The sequence below is a fragment of the Podarcis tiliguerta genome (assembly GCF_965153285.1).
Source record: "Podarcis tiliguerta genome assembly, chromosome: 5".
NCBI classification, from domain to species: domain Eukaryota; kingdom Metazoa; phylum Chordata; class Lepidosauria; order Squamata; family Lacertidae; genus Podarcis; species Podarcis tiliguerta.
Genome location: NC_139538.1, coordinates 45,217,976 through 45,240,378, shown reverse-complemented (window position 1 = coordinate 45,240,378; position 22,403 = coordinate 45,217,976). Strand labels below are relative to the sequence as shown.

The 22,403-nt window shown below is 40.5% G+C and overlaps 1 protein-coding gene across 1 annotated transcript in view; it reads right to left on the bottom strand.

The window, feature by feature from the left end:
* SORCS3 (sortilin related VPS10 domain containing receptor 3) overlaps positions 1–22,403 on the bottom strand; it is a 405,333-nt gene that overhangs the window by 95,117 nt on the left and 287,813 nt on the right. The window contains exons 7-9 of the mRNA XM_083441626.1: positions 19,464–19,582; positions 5,176–5,265; positions 3,116–3,295 (exon numbers count right to left, since the gene is read on the bottom strand). Of these exons, the coding sequence (XP_083297752.1) occupies positions 3,116–3,295; positions 5,176–5,265; positions 19,464–19,582 (389 nt within the window). The remainder of the gene's footprint in view (positions 1–3,115; positions 3,296–5,175; positions 5,266–19,463; positions 19,583–22,403) is intronic.

Here is a 22,403-nt window from a genome sequence, read left to right as displayed (position 1 = left end):
GGCCAGGGGAGATGCAGGCGGGTTCCCCCAAAGCAATTTCCCTTTGGGTGGTTTGCCCTTACAGACTTCCTGAAAAGGGGGCAGGAGTCAGATATAGTCTTGCCAGTGCCTAAGCCAATACCGCTCACATTTCTGTAATCAATAAAGTTGTGGCCAAAATTTTGCCCCAAACCTTAAACAAACAAAATATCCGTGTCTGTGTGAATTTATTTACCCTAATGGGGGTTCGGCTTGAGGGTCTTGCCACGCAACCTAATTCTTATAGCTTCCTGTAAACCTAATTCACAGGGAGGTTCACATCTTCCTGCCTTTGAATAAATGACTGTTTACACTCTAAATACTCAGGGATATGCAACCCATCCTTGCAAGCATTGTTCTCAGTCTTCTTATAACTTGTTCTGCCTCTCTTGAAATTCCTCAGCTGTATGAAGATGAGACTTTGAATATCCCAGGACATCTGTGAAAACCTACCAGGCAGCCCAACACACTAGTCACTTTGTGCCAGAGAACCCAGCTGTATGCAGCTTCTTCCCCTTTACTCTTCCCTTCTCCTTCCCCCACCCTGGAGCTAAGACTGGGCCAACAGCTCAGTAGCAGAACATCTGCCTTGCATACAGCTTCCTATATTCCTAATTTCCTATGATGGAGGTGAACTTGGTGGAAGATACAGGATCCGCAGAGGAGTGTTTAACTGGTTATTAGATATCAGAACCTGCGTTCTGCTTGAGAGGAGGGGTCTACTCAGGAAGAGTAAACATCAGGCATATCTTGTTCCTCAGGAAGGGAAATTGTGACTGTACTTACCATAAAACATGAAACATTAAAACATGACAAATTGCCTTCAAAGTTAGTGCACTGTGCCCCAATTCTCACCCATATGTTGCTGCACCTACTGTTTGGTCTCAGCCCCTGACATGAGAAACTGATCACAAACAGTTCCAAGGCCAGAGCCAATATTTATGCAATTACCATCTGCAACAATGTGCATCTTTGAATACACACAAGTGGATATGTACAAGGATTTACCACCGTTCCGTAAGTACAATTCAACAAGTGTCTAGGATCAAGTTTACATAATTGCTTGAGGATAACCTGTTAAATGAAATTAATCCATGTACTCACAACATGGAACATTTATTTCCGATATTATTTTCTTATTTATTACTTTATTTTATTTAAAATATTTATGAGCTGGCTCTCATTAAAACCATACCGCAGCAATGCAGAACAGAGGAATTCAATACAAAGTAAAAATTTGAAAACAAAAAATAATGACTGAATATGCCATTAAAACAATCCAACAAACATGATACATCATAATTACAGTAGCCAGGAATAATTCAGCAGTCTTCCAGGGTATAAACTTACAAGGTGGCTTATGAAAATATCACGTACACAGGCAGGCAAATAAAGTACAGTGGTATCTCGGGTTACATACGCTTCAGGTTACAGACTCCACCAACCCAGAAATAGTACCTTGGGTTAAGAACTCTGCTTCAGGATGAGAACAGAAATTGTGCAGTGGCGGCACGGCAGCAGCAGGAGGCCCCATTAGCTAAAGTGGTGCTTCAGGTTAAGAACAGTTTCAGGTTAAGAATGGACCTCCGGAACGAATTAAGTACGTAACCAGAGGTACCACTGTATATATTTCTAGGAATATAATATTAAAATGAAGACTAGGCTAAATTTCTGGAGAAAAGTATTAATGAAGGGCATGGCACTTTCTTTTAGGCTTCACTTGAGAGAAATAGAGACAGACAAAGAAAACTGTTATGGTTATTCATTGTAACTTTGCTTAGTATTCATTCAAAAAGAAAGAAAGAAATGCACTCAATTGAAAGATGGCCTTGATCTTGATTTAAATGTTGTCTGGCAGTTATATTTCTGAATGATAGCATTGTGCAACATCAGTTCCTCTGGAGGCTCAAAAATGTGTAGATTTATGGACCAGCTTTGCTTCTCCCCCTCTGTTCCCCAAGAAAACTGAAGAGAAGTGTTGCCTTCAAACTAGGGCTGAAGTTGGCTTGCCTGATGGAATTCTACAGATATCTAGATTTATATTGTATTTAGGCAACGGCAGAATCATGCTTGCTAGCTGAAAATAGATAAATAATCAATCTGTTTCTAAACTATAAGAAAATTCAGGATGTTCATCTGATTATTAGTCAAAATGGCAAGGGTAAAAAAAGCTGCAAGTGAATATTTATGCTCAGATAGGCTATCAGGCCTGTCCCATAGGAAGAGAGAGTGACAAATACATAGTGACAATTGGAAGATGAATCTGCATCCACAGAAAAAAACATAGCATTACTGATAGACCTAGGAAGATTTTCTGCCATATGAGATTTCACTAGCCTTCCTTTTTCATTTGAGACTTCACAGGCAACAAAAGCTGCCAATAAAAAACAAACAAGCAGCACCCCCACCCCCAGGGTGCCAGCACAGACTTACATGTTTGCCAACAATTCACAAATATTTCTTCTGAAAGATGGTTAAAGACACAGGCTATTTTCTGATGTGCGCATTGCATCCATACCAAACTAATTAACTTAAATTCACTTTCGTGGAATGCACATAGCTTGGGAGCAGCAATCTGGCATCCCTTGTAGATAGAGGCATCTCCATACGCTTGCAAAGCTTCAACAGTAAAAAAAAATATGTCAGAAAGCACTGCTGAGGAAGAATTCAGCCTAACACTTTTGAGAGCTGAGTTCAAGACCTGCATGGTACTCCTCAGTACTGAGCACATGGACAGTCTAGCATCATTTAAGGGATAGTGTTCCTATTTTGATGAACTTTCAACCAAGAGTTTAGTTGGACAAAAATGAACTAAAATAGATTGAACATTGATATTACAGTTGGATCAACTCCTGGACCATTCACAATGGAAGAAATGTGGCGTGGAAGTGTCATAAATTAAGCAAAATAAAGCATATCCTCAAAGTATTTGTATTGCTCTCCTGATAAAATTCTGAATGCTCATTTTCATTGCAAACATGCTAAGTAATAGACAATAATCCTTAATAATACAAAAAACAATAATTAGCACACAGCCCTACTATGAAATGATATTTGCAAGAGACAAGGTTGCTTCAACATGGCTTTGGATGCCTACCTCATAAAGGTCAATGACGACATTCCCTTCTAGTCCTCGGTTGCTCTTGACGTTCTCCAAGGCTAGGGTGAAGTAGATCCCTCGGGTGTCAGAAATGTAAAGGTTGTATGTGTCATTCTGGTTCCATTCCTGAACTGCCGCAAACACCTGATTCTCATTTGTGCTGATAATATGCATGTCCTGTTAAGGAAGATAAAAGGCTTATTACCCCCCGATCTTTATATTTCTCTGCCCTTTGGGACACAAAGCAATTACCATGACTTATGCCACAGCAGGGGAAGGACCATGAGTTATGAGTGATGTTAAACAATTTTCTATTAGACCAAGCCAATAAATTATCATATTCTGCCTTTCCTTATTTGTGTGTTTTTAATTTTAAAATGGCTGCAGGGTGGTTAGTGAGGAAGAGGGAAGGAGATTCCAGAGTCCTTGAAGGAGTTTCATCCTACTTCATTTTTTATTTATACATTTGCATGTTTTATTGCTCCTGGAAGATTCACAGCCTAAAGGGCTCCTTCTACCAAGCAGACCTGGAAAGCACAGCTGTCAAGCTAGCCAGGACAGTGAGCCTAAACCTGCAATAAGAGAGACTAAGCTGTAGCAATAAGAAAGGAGTTAGAATTTCCATCCATCCCAAAGGGGCTACCAAATTGCCCTTTTCCTGGGAAACATCAATCTTGGACCTATTTAATACCTGAAGAGTCATTGCCAGTCATCACCTGGGAAGACAGACAAACTAATGCCATTGTACTGGAAGAAGCAAAGATCACCAGTGTCAAAGCAATGATTCTGCAACATCAACTTCATTGGACTGGTCATGTTGTGTGGATGCCTGATTATTACTCTTCATGACCCCATGGACCAGAGTACTCCAGGCACTCCTGTCTTCCACTGCCTCCCACAGTTTGGTCAAACTCATGCTGGTAGCTTCGAGAACACTGTCCAACCATCTCATCCTCTGTCGTCCCCTTCTCCTTGTGCCCTCCATCTTTCCTGACATCAGGGTCTTTTCCAGGGAGTCTTCTCTTCTCATGAGGTGGCCAAAGTATTGGAGCCTCAGCTTCAGGATCTGTCCTTCCAGTGAGCACTCAGGGCTGATTTCCTTAAGAATGAATAGGTTTGATCTCCTTGCAGTCCATGGAACTCTCAAGCGTCTCCTCCAGCACCATAATTCAAAAGCATCAATTCTTTGGCGATCAGCCTTTATGGCCCAGCTCTCACTTCCATACAGGATGCCTGATGATCGACTTCCAAAGCAACTACTCTATTTAGAACTTAAAAATGGAAAGTGTAATGCTGGTGGTCAACAAAAGAGGTTCAAAGACTGTCTCAAGGTAAATCTTTAAAAATGTAATATAAGCACCGACAACTGGGAAACACTGGCCTGCGAGCGCTCCAATTGGAGAACAGCTTTTACCAAAGGTGTCATGAGTTTTGAAGACGCTTGAACTCAGGATGAAAGAGAGAAATGCTCTAAGAGGAAGGCACGCTTGACAAACCCTCACCATGATCAACCGCCACCCAGAAACCTATGTCCCCACTGTGGAAGGACATGTGGATCTGGAATTGGCCTCCACAGTCACTTACGGTCTCAATGTTAAGACCGTGTTCATGGAAGACAATGTTACTCGGCTATGAGTGATCGCCAAAGAAGAAGAAGGAGACTGAGGTACATATAGATGGCCCCAACTGGTCTGATTCCAGAAGCTTCCTATGTTCCTTTGTTTATGAACAGATAGAAATGTATTAAACAATATATATCTTTATGGAATGATAGAAAAGTAACAAACAAAGCAGGATGATGGGAAGCTGTCCTGCACCAAATCAGACTATTGCTCCATCTAGCTCAGTATTTTCTGCACTGACTGCCATCACTTCTCCAGGGTTTCACGCAGTGGGCATTCCCATTCCTACCTGGAGTTGCCAGGAATCGAAGCTGAGTTTCTCTGCCTGCAAAGCCAATGCTCTAACACTGAGCTATGGCCATCTCCTTGATTAAATTACCTCTTCTTGTCAAAGACTTTGTACTTATCAATACTACTTATACAAGGCACATTTACCTTTGGTAGCGAGTACTTGGGCAATTTTATTTGCGTGAAGGGTTCCCTTCTGTAGGACACATAGTAATTTGCTCTTCCACCAGTCGTCACCTGTACAAATACAAAGAGAGAGAAGAATGAATACTATTTAAGCACATACCATTCAGTGACTCCCTGACAATTTTGCAAGATTTTTGGTTCATAGAATCATAGTGTTGGAAGGGATCCCAAGGGTCATCCAGTCCAACCCCCTGCTATGCAGAAATCTCAGCTAAAGCATCCAGGGTGGTAATTCAGCATCATTGTTTGAAAGAGGGGGGAAGTGCCTGCAAATTGTAAATGTCATCCTGCTCTCCAGGCTTGATGAAGCTGAAATAGTCATCCACAATCGTGTTGCTCTGAATTCCATCTCAGTTTCTGTTCTTGGTTGCATGCACAACCTCACATTTCAATTTTGATTATGATTTATCTGCTGAGTTTCAGAAGACGGACTGGAGCAAGTATAGTTTTGTTTGCACCCAAGCCAAATGGGCAACTAGAAATCAAACCCTTTTATTTGAGGTGTTTCTAGACAGATTGCTGTATAATTTGTTCTAACAACTTCCTGAGTATTGAGGCCAGGCTAACCTGGGGAACTACAGTCTCATTAGTCTGACTTCAATACCTGGGAAATTGCTAGAACAAATTATAAAGCAATCAATTTGTAGCCACTTCTTGGAAATTGCTAGCAGTCAGCATGGATTTATAAAGCAGAAGGCTTACCAAACCAATCTAAGCTCTTCCTTTTGAGGGCAGCTGATTTAGGGGGCAAGAAAAATATAGTTGTCATAATCAACCTCTACTTTTGACACAGCACTAGTTGACACTCTCTTACTAGAACAGAGGAAGAGAGGATGTGCAGGGGGACTGCCAACTTGCAACTCAAAAGGGATACTATCAACACAGGTGTCAAAGAGAACTGTTCTAAAAGGAGGCTCCCTAACTGGTCTGTTTTGGATCCAGCGTGGGTCTACACTGTAAATAAAATACATAAAAGTATGGAGAATATTTGCATCACATATATCTTAAGATAAGAGTAGAATAATATTTGTTTTTTATTGCTCCTATAAATAACAAAATGGGAAACAATGATGGGAAATGAAATCATTATATATAGAAAAAGGGAGGAAGCAAAACTACCAGTTCTGGCTAAGCACTTCTAAAAGTGCCTACAACTTATGCTTGATAAATAAGAGGACACACGTATCTATACTGGATATGTATATCCAAGCCCTGCTCATACTAAAGATATAGGGTTTGATATTTGTCACTGGTCAAATGGAAGGACAGCAAGAATATTTTCAGAAGAAAAAGAAAAGTTAAGTGAATAAATTTTGACTCTATAGTATTTGCTTTAGCATGCATGTAGGGTCTGAGATAATGCAATAGACCAAATGCTCCTTTATTATATCAAAACATTTACTGACTTTTAAGATTTTCTAATAAAGCCTACAAAATTCCCTTTGCAGATATGTATTTTTCCTTCCTTTGAAATTTCGGCATTTTATATTGCTGTAGCATCAATAATACTCCCAGTAATCATATCATCTCTAGATGGTGGCATATTTCTATAGACAAGCTGTCATTCAAAGGCAGAGCGAAGACTGGCTATAATGCACAGAGATTTCATATCTGATCTTCTCCAGACAAGGCTCTGGCAGTGAATGAGAAGTGAAAAAGAGGCCTGTCCTTCAGAGCAGTCGAAGATTTTTAGAATCTGATTCTGCTCTGAATGTGGGACTTTATCATGAATTCTTCAGTGCATCACTCTCAATCCAGACACGCAGAGCCGAGATCGTTTTGTCCAGAAGAAGTGGTTACAAAAAGAAGAGTCGGTGCACTAACACTTAAGTTATAAAGGCAATGTGCAATGGTATCGTCTATAGCATGACTTGACAATCTTCCTCTGTTGCAAAAATAGTAGGAAGGATGGTTATTGACAATTATTAGGCACCCCCCACACACTAGAGTATGTCTTGTACAATCAGAATGTTGGGATTCAGGATTTTATTTATTTATTATTTAGTAAGAGATTTGGCAAATGTCATCAAAATTATTGCAGGGCGGCTTACAAAAAATCGGATGCTATAAAACAAAATATGTACAGTGGTACCTCAGGATGCGAACAGAACCGTTCCGGAGCCCTGTTCACATCCCGAACAGAACGTAAGACGCAACGTCGCATTTTGCCGCTTCCACGCATGACGGCATTTTAAGAGTCTGCGCATGCACTAGCGGCGAAACCCGGAAGTAACACACTCTGTTACTTCCAGGTTGCCGCGGAGCGCAACTCGAACGCGTTTAACCCGAAGCACGTTCAACTCGAGGTATGACTGTAATAAGTAAAACAATTTAAAATAATTATGATAAATTGCACAAATAACATAGTTAGCAACAACAACAATGACTTAACCCATGAGTATCTAAAAACCTGACAAAAAATAATAATCACCAATTTTAACCTGGCGTTCCCCATGCTAATGGATTCAAGTTACAAGAAAGGAGATTTTGACTCAACATCAGGAAGAACTTTCTGATACTAAGAGCTGTTTGACAGTGGAACAAACTCCCTCGGGAGGTGGTGGACTCTCATTCATTGGAGGTTTTCAAGCAGAGGTTGGATGGCCATCTGTCATGGATGCTTGTTTAGATTCCTGCATTTTAGGGGTTGGACTAGATGAGCCTTGGAGTCCCTTCCAACTCCATGATTCTATGATACTATGCACCAAGGTACACTTCAGTGTGGAATTCATTCCACAGACATGGAAACACCACCATAAAGATTCTTCCATGGGCCCCTATGCTATATGTATTCAACACATGGACCATCAAATTCCAGCCCTAGAAATCACCCCATTATAGAACTATTTGGATTCAGTTTCAAATTACTGGTCAATATCAAACTCATTACTGTCTTCAGGTACAGATTAACAATCTTCACTGCCTCTCTTGATACTGATGGAGCAGAGGATAAAGCTAGGAGGCATCAGCATATTGATGATACGTTGCTCTGAATGTCCTTATGACTGCTTCCAGTAGATTCATATAGATATTAAACAGCATAGGGAGCAAGACTGATTCCTGTGGGACTCCCACAGAGCTGAGCAGAAGTCACCCAATGTTACTTTATGGAACCACCCTCGAAATAGGAGCAAAACCAACAGAAAGTGATGCCTCCAATTCCTAAATCCCAAATGCGGTTAGGAAGGATAGCACGGCCAATGGCATCAAAAGCCACTGAGAGGTGCAAGAGAATCAAGCACTCCTCCTATGTCTCTTCTGACAAAATAATCAACTAGGGCAACCAAGACAGCTTTGACTACCAAACCAAGCCTTTAGCCAGATTGAAATGGGCCTAGATCAGTTTCATCTAAGCACACCTGAAGATCACCACTGTCTGCTGGAGCACCTTGCCCAAGAAGGGAAGATTAGCAACTTGATGATACCACCACCTCCTTCAAGGCCAATGGCTGTGGAAGTCTCCGAATGCCACCATGGGAGGGTTCTCCAGCAGCACTCCTGAGACCAACTCTGACAGTTCAACCCCAGAGAGATTGTTGGACAGTGAGGTAGATGGTAGACCAACAAGATCCTTATTCTTTCTCTCAGGTCCAACATTTATAACAGACCTTCATCTCCAGTCACAGAGCAGATAACAGCAACTCCCTATCCCCACCCTTCCAGTCCGGACTGGTGCTGCACTGAGTAAACTAGGGAAAAAGCTGTTTAGAGTTGCTCCACTCAGTTCACCCACCCCCTCCCCATTAAATCATTAAACAAATATGTTTTGTTCAAGACCAACATGGCATTTATCTGCAGCAGCCCCAGACTTGAGAGTGAACTGGCATGGCCAGCCAAATTCAGAAAGGTGGGGAGTGGCTAAGAAGGGATAATAGTCTAATGGTGGCTAAGTCACCTTCTACAAGATTTTATTAAACATCTTCAACATTATCTCTTCCCTATCCATATCCCTTCTCAGCACATGGAATCTGTCCACACCAAGAGCCAGAATGACATTATGGCCAAGTCTTTTATATGGATTATCGTCACAGGGATAAGTCATTAGATGATACCATTTCCAGTGTTCTCTACATGATTCATGTGACGTGTGCTCTGGCTCTAGCTTTACAGATGAGCTGAGCTTTTAATCCAGACATCTCACCACAATCGTACCTCCAAGACTCTGCTGGACTGCATGGAGTGGCAAGAAATTCCAAATATTATAGGAAACACCATGGAAGCAAAAAAAAAAAGCAAAAAAGCATAGCTATGTGCTCAGTTGAAGCTCCACTGGGAGAAAGAAAGGAAACCCTCTGTTGGGAGGACCAATCTGATGCTTACATCAGTAGGGATATGGCCTTTTCATGATTTACACCTAGGGTAATAAAAATCACAAGCAATTATCAAACCTTCATTACCATTTGTGAAGCTCTCTAGTGAGGAATGAAGTTCAGGAGCCCCTTTTTCATTTATTTTGATGAACTTTGCATATAAGAAAACTTGCCTACACTGAATCCTAGAGATTATTACAGCTTTTTCCCCCCTCCGACACCACCTTTTATTTCATATTTGATGAATGCCATCCAATTATTTCTCCTACACTCATCCATCATACTTAGCCCAGAATTAGCTGTGTTTGTCTTTTTTACTCCCCCTTTACTTAATGATGGGCTCGTTAATCTGGGTGGGGGTTTCCCCCCCTTCCTTTGGCTTTATATTTTATGAGTTTAATTAGGAAGCTGGCCAATTGAAATGATTCCATTGGACAAATGTGTTTACCATTAAATGTCTCTGTCTTCTCTGCTTGATGTTCTGACTTCACTTTTCCAGGACTGGTCCCGCCTCTTTGCGTTATTTCATACCTGCACTGCACTTCAAATGTAACAAATGAATAAAACTTTCTAACAAAATGCTAATCTAGCATGATATCCGTGTCTCCTTTAACATTATTTTAATACATTCCAAATATTTCTTGTGTGAACATAAGAAGATCCCTGCCGGATCAGATCTATGGGCATATAATCCAGGATCCTGTTCTCACAATGGCCAATCAGATGCCTGTGGGAAGCCTGTATGGAGGACATGAGCACAACGGCACTCTCCCTACTTGCAGCTGCTAGCAACTGTACTCAGAGGCATACCACCTCCAATAATGGAGCTGCTACATAGCCATCGTGGCTAGTAGCCATTGATAGCCCTACCTTCAATGGAATACCTAAATGGACCTTGACTGATTTACATGCTGAAAGACATACTCTGGCTTCATCTCAGACCGTATAAATCTTTCACCTTTTACAAAGCTTAATTTCAAATAACAATTAATATTATATTTATAATCAAACCTGATTCATAACAGAGTACAGTGGTGCCTCGGGTTACAGGCGCTTCAGGTTACAGACTCCGCTAACCCAGAAATAGTACCTCGGGTTAAGAACTTTGTTTCAGGATGAGAACATAAATCGTGTGGTGGCGGTAGGCCGCATTAGCTAAAGTGGTACCTCAGGTTAAGAACAGTTTCAGGTTAAGAACGGACCTCCAGAACGAATTAAGTTCCACTGTAGTTGTATTCCTTATGAATTAAGGTAAAGGTAAAGGACCCCTGGACAGTTAAGTCCAGTCAAAGGTGACTATGGGGTGCAGGGCTCATCTTGCTCCAGGTCGAGGGAGCCAGCGTTTGTCCACAGACAGCTTTTGTTGCCTGTATCTCAACTTGTTTCCTTTTGGAAACAATGGGAGGGAAAGAAAAGAAGAGATGTATATACCTGAGTGAATCTGATCTTACCCCAGTTGGTGTCAAGGACCAGGATGGCATTGATCCTTTGGATCCCAGCTGTTTCTCAGTCCTCCCCTGGCATACCACCTTTTTGGCCCTACCAGACTCAGAGCTCTAGTTTGCCCAGGATGTCTGCTTCTTCAGCAGTGGCACGGAAGGGGAATCCAACATCAAGTCTCTCTCTCTGCCATCAGGACTTTGTCTCTTACATTGGAGAGGGATATCCAATGTCTCCTATAACCCCAGGACACTCTTCCAGGGTCCATAAGAGTGCACCCTTAGCAACTTGTCCTCAAAGTTAAACACACTGGTGATTTCATAAAATGCTGCGCTCTTGTTCTGTTGATTAACTGTGATAGACATGCCTGCTCTTTGAGTCAGGAGCCCATAGTAACCACAAACGGCTAAAGTTCCCAAACGTAGCTATCACTGCAAGTTGAGACCTTGTGGCATCACATTTGTCTAACCATAGTATCTCATGATTTTGCTAATTAGGTAAAACTTCTCCCGCCACCCTCCCAGCAATGACTGCTTCCCAAAACAATTGCACAGGCCACATATAAAAAACTGAAGTTGAACATCCACAACAACACCCTTCAAGCTTTCTCTCCAAAGTAAAAATCTTATGATACCGATAGCTGCTTATATTTAATCATCTTTATGAAGAGTTACAGGAGAAAAACATTTTAGTCTTTTTAGGTGAGTATTATATTCCCTTGTGCAGATGTTTTTTGATGCACCAGACAAAAATGGGATGAGGGAAGGGAAGGAGAAAAAAGTGAGATTTTAAACGAAACGGCACAATAAAAGGCCCCCAGAAGCAAAAGAAGGAGAGTAATGTTAATCAATTTTTGCCAACAGATGTTTTGCTTCAAGTTCCAAATCCAATAATACTTGGCTCAGTGTAGATGAAACAGTGACAGGAACTGGGGAATGCACAGTCTCAAATAAGAAAACACTTGATTGAACATTGCTCTTATATCTTCACTGTGCTGTTGTTTTTAAAATAAGCATCTGTGTTGCATGGTCTCTAGTCTCCTTGGGTTTTTATTTTTGTGGGAGCAATCCATTCCCCCTCTTCCTTTACATTTCTTAAGACTGATAATAAGTAGATCAACACTGTCAGGCATTATTCACCAATAAAACAGCTGCAATCATGTTCATCCCTGAAACGTCTCCATCCTATTAGTTTCATAATAAGCTTTTAATGATTGGTTCAATAGAAGACTGAAGGAACTGACCCCTGTGGTCCTGCCAGAGTGTTCTTGTCACCATTGATCACAAAGATAAAAATCAATTGGAGCTAAAGAGGGAGAAGTTAAAAATAAATTGCGTGGATCGATTTCTGTTAAAACCTGATAGCTCCATCTGAAGAGCCAAGGAAAAATATATTTCTATTGCATAATTGCCATGAATATATTTGAATAGATGGCTATGAATAGATGGCATGACCTAAAATGTTGCCCTGCTCCAATATACATGCATGGTCCCACGAAAGAAAGGATTCCACATTCGCTTTCTGACTAAGAAAGGTAATGGGGAAGCCCTCATTTGTGAACATGATTCTTTGTGCACATCAGAACACTGTGGACATCTGGATCCAAGCAATGGCATAGTTATATTGGGATAAAAATGTGTAAGGCTGCAGTCCTAACCAATCTCCATCCCTATGTTGGGAGTAGAAGAACAATGGAGCCACAATTGCACCTCCAATCTGGCCTGTCTTTGCAGCTGCAGCAGAAACAGGGATAGGACAATGAGGACAGCTACCAGCACCGGGTCCAGGTTGGTGCGATGTTTGATTCTGGGTCAGGCCCAATGCCAGCTGGCAATGGTTATGATTGGCTTAGAATCCAAGCTTCCCCAGCCCCTCCCATTTCAGAGCTTTCCATTGGTGGACATACTGTCAGTGGGCTTCCTATCCAGCTGCAAATTTAGAAGCTGCAAATAGGCCTGCTTAGCTGGGAGAACTAAGCAGAGAGTCACATCTGTCCTATAGCCTGGCATGGAGGGCAGCAGTTATACTGTAAACCAGTAAATATGGACCTTCCTGGAAATCTGTAGACATTATTTTCATTTCTTTTCTAGCTTTCCAAGGAATCGCCACCTATAGATATCTTGTTTCATACATGGTTCAGGTCAAAGACCATCTGAAGTAGGTGCCAGACTCAAGCACAGATGTGACATATGAAATCTGGCTGCACCTTTGTAGAATTGCGAAAGAAACTCAGAGATTACATAAATACAGTATTGACATATTTTGCCAATACTCGTCTTTAGCTAAATGCTTTAGAAAGTATTTTTTCTTAAACCAAACTTTATGTAGGACTGAATTCTTATTGTAAGAATTCTTGTTGTAAGACCCACATGCACTAATGACCAATAAAGTCTATCACAGTCGATCAACAGTCTATCACAGTGGTCTTTTTAACAAAACGTAGCAGTAAAATTAGTCAGCATGATCAGATGATTTTGTTTCTTTTAATTGTCTTCTCAGACATTGGGGGAAGATACTTTATCTTTATGAATATTAAAGGGGACAGCAGAACATAATTCTTTGCATGCATCACCTCTGCAGAGGATGTAGCCAAAATCCAGAAAGGTTTTGGACTTTCTTGTTGAAAGAACTCTAGCTAAGAGTCTCATTTTACCAACAAACACCCTTTCTGTTGATTTTTTTTTTAAAAAAATACAATCTAGGCTTCTCCTAGCTCACAAGTGATACTTAAAAAATTAGTCAGCATCGAGAGCAATACTTAAAGAACCATTATGATAACGTATTCTGGTCTCTCATGCAGCAAGCACCATGGTATCTCATCCTGTAATTTCTCTCATCAAGCTCAAATTGCCACAGACCCTCCCTTCATCAGGAGAAATCAAAGATCCCCTTTCCCTTCCATCACCATTTGGACTCAGTAGCATCATCAGTAAGAGCAGACATTACAACTGGAATCTATTAATATTGGTGTAGTTTAGACTCTTTTTGTCGGTACAAGGTGATTTAATGAAGCCACTGATGAGAAGGGGATGCCCTCGACTGTCATGGGGGAAAGAGCCACACCAGCCAGCTCTATTTGAAGAGGAAAGCTTCTCAATATTCAAGTAGGCATGAAATTGCATAACAAATGGGAGTGATACAGGGGATTTGAGGAAGAAATGCTGGAAAGGTAGAGAGTGACAGACAGCATAAACAATCAACAAGGCAGAGACTCTGCACTCCACAGCCTTCATTTACATTTCTTCTTGTGCGCTTCAGAAACCTGAGTAAATATTTCATGCAAGCCAAAGACAAAAAGGGGTGTTTCTGGCCCAGGTCCCAGGATAACGATAATTTATTGCCTCCCCATTACATCTCTCTTTGGTTAATGGTGCAAGGATCTCCCAATTTAAAGCAGAAATGGAGTGCATCCAGATGCTGATGCCAATCCTAACTCTGATGAAGGTTGGAAGAGCTGCATTGAAAGCTCCAAATAGACTCAGACTACAGTGCTCCAGATAGGAACATAAAGCTTAGGGGTCTGGCCAGGCTCACTGGGAAGAATATAGAAGTGCTCAGGTCGCGGCCTTTCGTTATAGCCATCAGTTAAACTGTGAGTGCAATCCTATAAAGAAGTATAGAAGCAATCTACACTTCTGTCTACTCAGATGTAAGTCCACTGACTTCCACAGAGCTTCCTCCCAGGGATGTGGACAGTAGGATGTAGTCTCATATCCATAATCCAAAGCTAATTGCATAAAATCAAAAGGGGTTATATTTCCATTTTATTATTGGGTTAATTATAAGGCACCCAGTGTATGGAAATTTAGGCACTCTCCCTTTTTATACTTTCTGAAATCCATCTCCCACTTCATTTCAGTAAGTCATTTCACCTGAGCTGGTCAGACAATCTGAGGGACTGCACAGCTTCCTTGCTCCCAAAACTTGTCATTAGCTCAATGGATTGTATTTAGATTAAGTTAGTTGAACCTGGGTCTCATTGAAATCAGTGGGAAATAGGCATGCCTTAAATCTCACCGGTTTCAGAGGGAACCTGCAGAAAACATAGTCAGATCCAAGGCTGAGAATTCTTGAGCAATTGTCCATCACTGTTGTATATTTGCTTGGCCTCTTTCATAGGGGATGCACAGATGATCATTTCCACAGAGTAGCAGGAAACTACTCGGGCCCTAAAGAAGCCAGACTATCCTCCACCAGGGCCAGGGCTTTTTCAGTGATGGCTCCGACCTGGTGGAATGCTCTGTCCCATGAGACTAGGGCCCTGCAGGACTTGATCTCCTTCCACAGGGCCTGTAAGACAGAGCTATTCCGCCTGGCCTTCAATTTGAATTTCTGTAGCCTGATCTTCTATTCCCTTTCCCCTTTCCTTGTCTATGAAGAAACCCTTCTGGGACCCCACATTTAAACTCTTCCCTGGTCTCATTGCTGGGCCTAGTAGGACCACCTTGGCCAGTTAGTCCTGGTGATCATTTGATGTTTACTGACTGGGGTTTCCCCTCCCCCCAATGACCCTTGAATTTTTGAATTTTATTGACATTGATGCTGCATTTATGTTGTATTTTATGCTGTTTTTAAGTTGCATTTTAATCAATGTTTTATATCTGCTGTTAGCCACCCTGAGCCCAGTTTTTCGAAGGGGAAGGGCAGGGTATAAATAAAAAAATATTATTATATTAATTATTATTTTCCTCTTCCTACTACATACTTGTAATAAGGAGAAAGAGAGCCTTACTTTGCACAGGGCAACCTTGCTGAAGGAAGAGAAAGTCTATGAATTTAACTAACCCTCAACACAACAGAAGAATGTCATTATAGCATTAGAGGCAGGCAGTGGTTTTTTCAAGATGTTGTTGCACCATGTTAAAGAGCTACACACCTATATGGATGTGAAAACCCTACCTTTTCACATATGGAAAAGAAAACTATGAAAAGCATTTCAAAATACGGGCTTATAAAGTGGGATGTGGGTGGATGTGAGTGTGGACATATTCATTGTCACGGATGCTACCAGGTAGATGTCTGCAAGTGTCACTCCAAAACATATGCACATCTATCACAGCCACTCTTGTCATTTTGATTGTTACAGAGCACTTCTTGAAGTGCTGCAGAACCCTGTGAAAAGAGTTTTGAATAAAAACCATGGCAGGAATGTCTCTATGGGCAACAATAGCTCTTTAACAGCATTTCTAAGTTTCTAAACACTGCCACCTGTACATAGCTATAGTGCACCTTCATCTCTCCTGATCTCAACTTGAGTTTCCCATACAGCCACAGTATACTAAGAGAATTTGGAAACAAGTGGTCTTCTATTTTGGCTGGAGTTGGACTCTTCCCTCATATTCCACTTCCCTGATTTTGTATGCTTATTCCCAAGGTTTTACTCCAGATTCTACCTGGTGTAAATCAACTGTGTCTACACTCTTCCTGGACCATTAGACTACATTTCATGTGGGTGAAGGGGAGTGGTTCTGCACTCCCCAGAGATTTTTGGGGATACAATCAATATCACACACCCACACACCCCATTGGCAGGACTGCCTATTTCTTTCTGTTTTCAAATGGGCAGATTGTGGGATAATGCAGAATCAATCTGCAATGACCTTTTGTTTTCAGAATGAAACAAGTTCTTCAAGAAGCACTTTTCAGGGGCCAAAAAATATGCACTAAGCCTAGATTGTATGTGGAGTATGCAGAAAAAAACAAGTAGAAAGTCTCAATTGAATCTAGAATTAAATGTGGTGTGTACACAGAAAGAGCCTCTCAGAAACTTAGGGAGTCCCTAATCTGCTTCAAGATGCCTTATTAATAGTATGATCTGACACAGAAACATGAGAACCTTTACAAATCACCTCAATTTGCCACTAAATTCAGGGTAAACACAGAGCCGATTAAGGCACACACACACACACACTTTCATAAAGTGATCATTCTCACACCTGTGAGATCTTCATATGTCCCTCAATCTTACTTATTTATCTGATGTTTATTTAATGTTCCAAATAATAAACATAAAAATGTTCTGAACCATTAATTTCAAATGATAGACAGAGATAAGTACCTCTAAGACACCTCATTTAATCCGTTGGCTTTTTTAAACTTAGAGTAATTAGCAACAATTAATTCCAGCCCCAAGTGTTCTGTTTCCAGTAGATGCCAATTGCAGGCAGATGAATGATCAGCCCACACAGAGCATCTCATCATTGGTACAAACAGACTGGCATTCTTTGCATGACTTCAGAAGCAAAACTGGCAGCTCTCTTTTCACATTCACTAGCCCTGAAGTTTGAGGGAAAGCCTGGGTATTTCTAAGTCCAACTCTGATCTGAATATGTCATCACCTTCATCTCTTTAGCAGTGTGACAGTCACAGAAAAAATAACTTTCAGCTCTGTCGCTGTCTCTGTTCTTAGTCCTCAGAACCTCAACAACAAACCCATCAACAAACGCTAAATTCTCCTTTATAAGCACTGAAATACAGAAAACAAAAAGCCAAACCCCTTAGTTGTACTGTCAGACCTCCCAACGTTCTCTGTTTTCAAGTGACTGATCCACTTTTGCTTTCAAATATGAGTTACTCTTTAACTCATTGTTCTAGCCACATGCTATATCCAAAGGTACTACTTTTAAAATCCTCTATTCGATCCTGCTGCCTTCAGCTCTGCTGACTCTAATTAATGGTAAAGAACTTCTGTCTGCCCAGCACTCTTGACTCTCTTGCACACGGTTCGTGCCAATGGCACACAGATTCTCATATCTTAGACTCCTGCTTTTCACTAGTCATTCCTTTCCTTGACCCCTTTCTCTTCTTCAGCTAGATGCATATTTCACCTACACCTCTCTCGAGTTCCTGTATTTCATTACTGGACATACTTCTCCCTTTCTTTAATCTATCTGCTTCTAGAATCCCTGCTTCTTAGCTTTCTTTTCAAAAGAAACTTCTTCCCATCCAGCTGCCAGTCCCTCATCATTCCCTACCGAGGTCTTTCTAAATCACAGGCAGCTCTTCCCCTTCCCTCACAGAAACACTCCGTGGCTGACAACTTCATTATTGGATCAGCTGAACTTTCATAGACTACAGGCAAAACAATTGATATTAGAAAATTAACCCTAAAACCCTTTAGTCCATCGCTGTACCATCTTGCCAGCTATTAAGAACTGATATAGACAAATTGCTAAGTTTTCCTAGCTAAAACTTAAAAAGAAAAAGGTTTATGGAGCAACAACTATTGACAGAGCACTATCCTGGAAGGCAAAAATTCAGACGTCTCTCTCGGTGCTCTTATTTCCCCAATATTCTAGCTAATTATTTCCCAACAAATTCTGACTTTTGCAGCCACCAAGTAGAACTAGGTTGCCTGAAGGATCCATCCAACAAGTATCAGAACATACCCACCATAAACTTACTGACTATATATATATATACATTTATGAGACTGCTTAATAAAAACTATAATCTGTGTGCTTACTGTTCCAGCTATGCAAAGTATCTGATCCAAAGAATGAAGATTCCATTGCCCAATCAAGACTTAGTGAATCTCAAATCTCAAAAATCAGGGACGAAGAAAACAAGTGTTCATTCCATATTTTGGCAACTGTTACTTTACAACGGGTCATAGAATCATAGAGTTAGAAGAGCCCCTGAGAATAATCTAGTTCAACCCCTGCAATGCAGGAATATGCAGCTATCCCATGCGGGGATCAAACTTGCAACCTTGACATTACCAGCACCCAACAATGAAGGACCAGTAGAGCCAAAACAGGAACTTGTGGAAGAAAAATTGAGATGGATAAACCTATGAAAGGAGTGAAGAGCTGAATAATAAAGCAAGGCATACAAATGAACTGGAATTTTCAAGAAAAAGTGATGCCAAGACAGACCAACAGATGCACAAAGAAACAGGATTAAAAGTCATTAGAGTGACAGAGAGAAAAGCAAAGATCACAGAAAAGAAGAACTGAATACAAAGGTGACAGGCAGGAGCCTATATTCTAAGTGGAATAAAGGAATGTAACGAGCTACATTTCTAAACTGTCAGTCAAATTAATAACAGCAACTACAGTCTGAATTTCCTTAGGTTCTTCCATTTGAAGGTCTAAAAAAATTCAATTTACAATGGCAAGTGAATTTCATTATAATCAGGGTGCAAACTTTTACCATTAGTGCCTGGCAGGTAAAAGGTAAAACTGTTTTCCTTGAAGTAGAATGAATTGATGCAAATTACAATTCAATGGTTTACAAAAAGAAAAAAAACCTTCAGCATAAATATCTGGCAGAGGGTAGATGCAGATTAACATTTAAAGGTCCCGAAAGACATCCCTGCCCTTAGACCAATATCAAACATAAAATCTGTAAAACCATTTCCATATTTGCATATTTTCTGTTCAACTAAGTTTTTTCCAAAAAATAGTGCTTGGCATGGAAAACAAAACTCACAAAGGAGTTGATATTGCGCATGCAGCTTCAGCGTGATCTGCAAATTTGGATTCTACAAACCCATACCTGAATGAAAATGTACTCATCCTGGACGACGAGAGAGCTTGTGTCAATAGAGTGCAAAAAAGGTCCACTTTTGGTAGTCTCTGAACATTCTTGAATCCTACAGGTTATATAATGGGCATCTGTAATGGGAATAAGAAGAATGTATGTTAAAATATTTTCTGATAGTTTTTTATGAGTTGATGTTAAGCAAACACTCAGACCAGAGATTCTGACTCATCTTTCACCACTGACAGCCTTGAGTTCAAAACCTTATATGCACAGCCCAGGAATCCTCCCTGTTGAACTATGAGCATTATTTGGAAAACAAAGACGTTTCCCAATATATTCCTTTGCCTACATTCCCTGGAATGTAGATTCTTGTAGCCTGCTATCCTAGATCCCTATCAACTATGGCTTTCCTACAACCCCCTATTACTTGCTTTCTGGGCTACTATTCTTGTTCCAGATACATATAATCCAGTTCCAGTCTACCTGTCCAGCATCTTTCATCATACTCCTGGACTTCATGCTGCCATTATAATCAACCTACATGAACTGGTTCCTTTGCCACATTTTTCTTATACTCCACAAGGCCTCGGGTATATTTGTTACTAAAAATGCATGATAGGAAACAGCTCAAGAAATGATTAATAAATGGCCTCAGCATTGCTTACACCTAGGCAATATGTAAATACCTGGGCCATGTCCATGTAAATGTCCTGGTCCATGAAGGCAGCCCTGTTTAGGGAAGCTTTTAATGTTTGATGCATTACTGTATTTTAATATTTTGTTGGAAGCTGCCCAGAGTAGCTGGGGAAGCCCAGCCAGATGGGCGGGGTATAAATAAATAAATTATTATTATTATTATTATTATTATTATTATTATTATTATTATTATTATCATCCAAAGTCCATCCTTCTTAGCTGTATGAAAAGTATCAACTATGACATAAGCAGCAGTAGCTTTCTTTTTGAATGAAAACCTATCTCCTCTTCAGGTAAGTTGGATTCATGTCTTGGATTCATGTATTCATGTATCTATTCAAATCTTAGACAAAACTGGCAAGCTTTGAATTGGTCGGTATCAATAGGTGGTGATCGTTCACTAACCTTTTCCTATGCCCTGCATTTTGCCACACAGCCTTTCATTTTATCCAACAAGGTAGATAATCGGCAACTACTGTGTACCAAAGCAAAAGGTGCACAATAAGCAGGAATGAAAAATAGAGAAGGCAAACAGATGCAAATAAAGTACATGTGTTGACATGACAACCAACTGCTGCCTATTGGGAAATGTGTCATTTTGAATGCATTACACCAATAATTAAATGTATAGAAAAAGGTCACCTGCTTGATATTCACAGGGAGATAAAGAGGCTCTCTTTGTCTGCCTTTATTTGTGACTTTGCTTCTTAGTCTGTCTTATTTATTTTACAAAAGAGTGTATGTGGAACATAGAAACAAAGCATCTTCAACCCTAGATGAGTTTAGATATAAATCGTAAGTTCAATTTTGGTTCTGCTTTGTGGCATAGATTTTACAACATGTAGGTCCCCGAAAATTAAACAAAAATTCTTACGGAAATTAAGGAATAAAAGTAACTTCATCTAATAAATAGCCACATTGTAGAAGGATGTTTTTAGAAAACATAGTAACAAAGTGAAAAGAGATAATGCATTCAGGGCTCAACTAATGAACTACAGTACATGCTTTTTCAACATAAGGAAAAGCTCATGGAAAAATATGAAGTGTTGTATTAAATGTAACACACAGCTAAATCCAGTCTCTTCCCCATTCATGCCCCATATATCTGTTCTGGCAATTTCCCTGTCCAAAGTAGATTTGGGGATGGCCTAGAGTACACAGGGGGACGGATGAGTAGGAGGAAATTTCTTTGCATTAGCTCTAACCTTTATACTACCGCCAATATTTTGTTGAATACCACCCCAAAATGGGAGTGGTCTTATTCCAGTGCGTAGAAATCCAGGAATGGAAAATCAGACATGTTTAATATAGCTATGCTGAAACTGTTTTTAGAGTTAAGAGAGAAAAGAAGACTGACCCTTGGGAAATCTGAAACTTTCATACTACTGGAACATTTAATACTACAGAAAAATTAATGTTCAGGAAAATAACAAAATACATTGAGCATGCAAGATGTCTGACAGAATTTGAAAACCACTAAACTGGGTTGAAATGATTATGCAGTAAGTGGCAAGTGTCTGGATTCTCCATCTAATATATTTGTTAGCAGAGGATGTTGTTGTTGTTGTTTAATCATTTAGTCATGTCCGACTCTTCATGACCCCATGGACCAGAGCACGCTAGGCACTCCTGTCTTCCACTGCCCCCCGCAGTTTGGTCAGAATCATGTTGGTAGCTTTGAGAACACTGTCCAACCATCTCATCCTCTGTTGTCCCCTTCTCCTTGTGCCCTCAATCTTTCCCAACATCAGGGTCTTTTCCAGGGAGTCTTCTCTTCTCATGAGGTGGCCAAAGTATTGGAGCCTCAGCTTCAGGATCTGTCCTTCCAGTGAGCATTCTGATTTCCTTCAGAATGGATAGGTTTGATCTCCTTGCAGTCCATGGGACTCTCAAGAGTCTGCTCCAGCACCATAATTCCAAAGCATCCAGGTTGTGTCATCTGCATATCTGAGGTTGTTGATATTTCTTCCGGCAATCTTAATTCCGGCTTGGGATTCATCCAGTCCAGACTTTCACATGATTAATTTGAAAGAGGATACAAGACTTTATTTCAACCAGGGACACCTTATTTTTGGAATGTTGATGATTTTCACAGTCTGATATTAGAACTATACTAGTTTATCATCACCAAATCCTTTCTCCCTCTTCCTTATCATCCCAGCATTGTGATGAATAGCTGTACTCTTGGTTTGATTAACTTAACCTGAGGAGCTCAGGTTATGTCTACAGTCTACAAAACTCCTCCTTTCCTCCCTG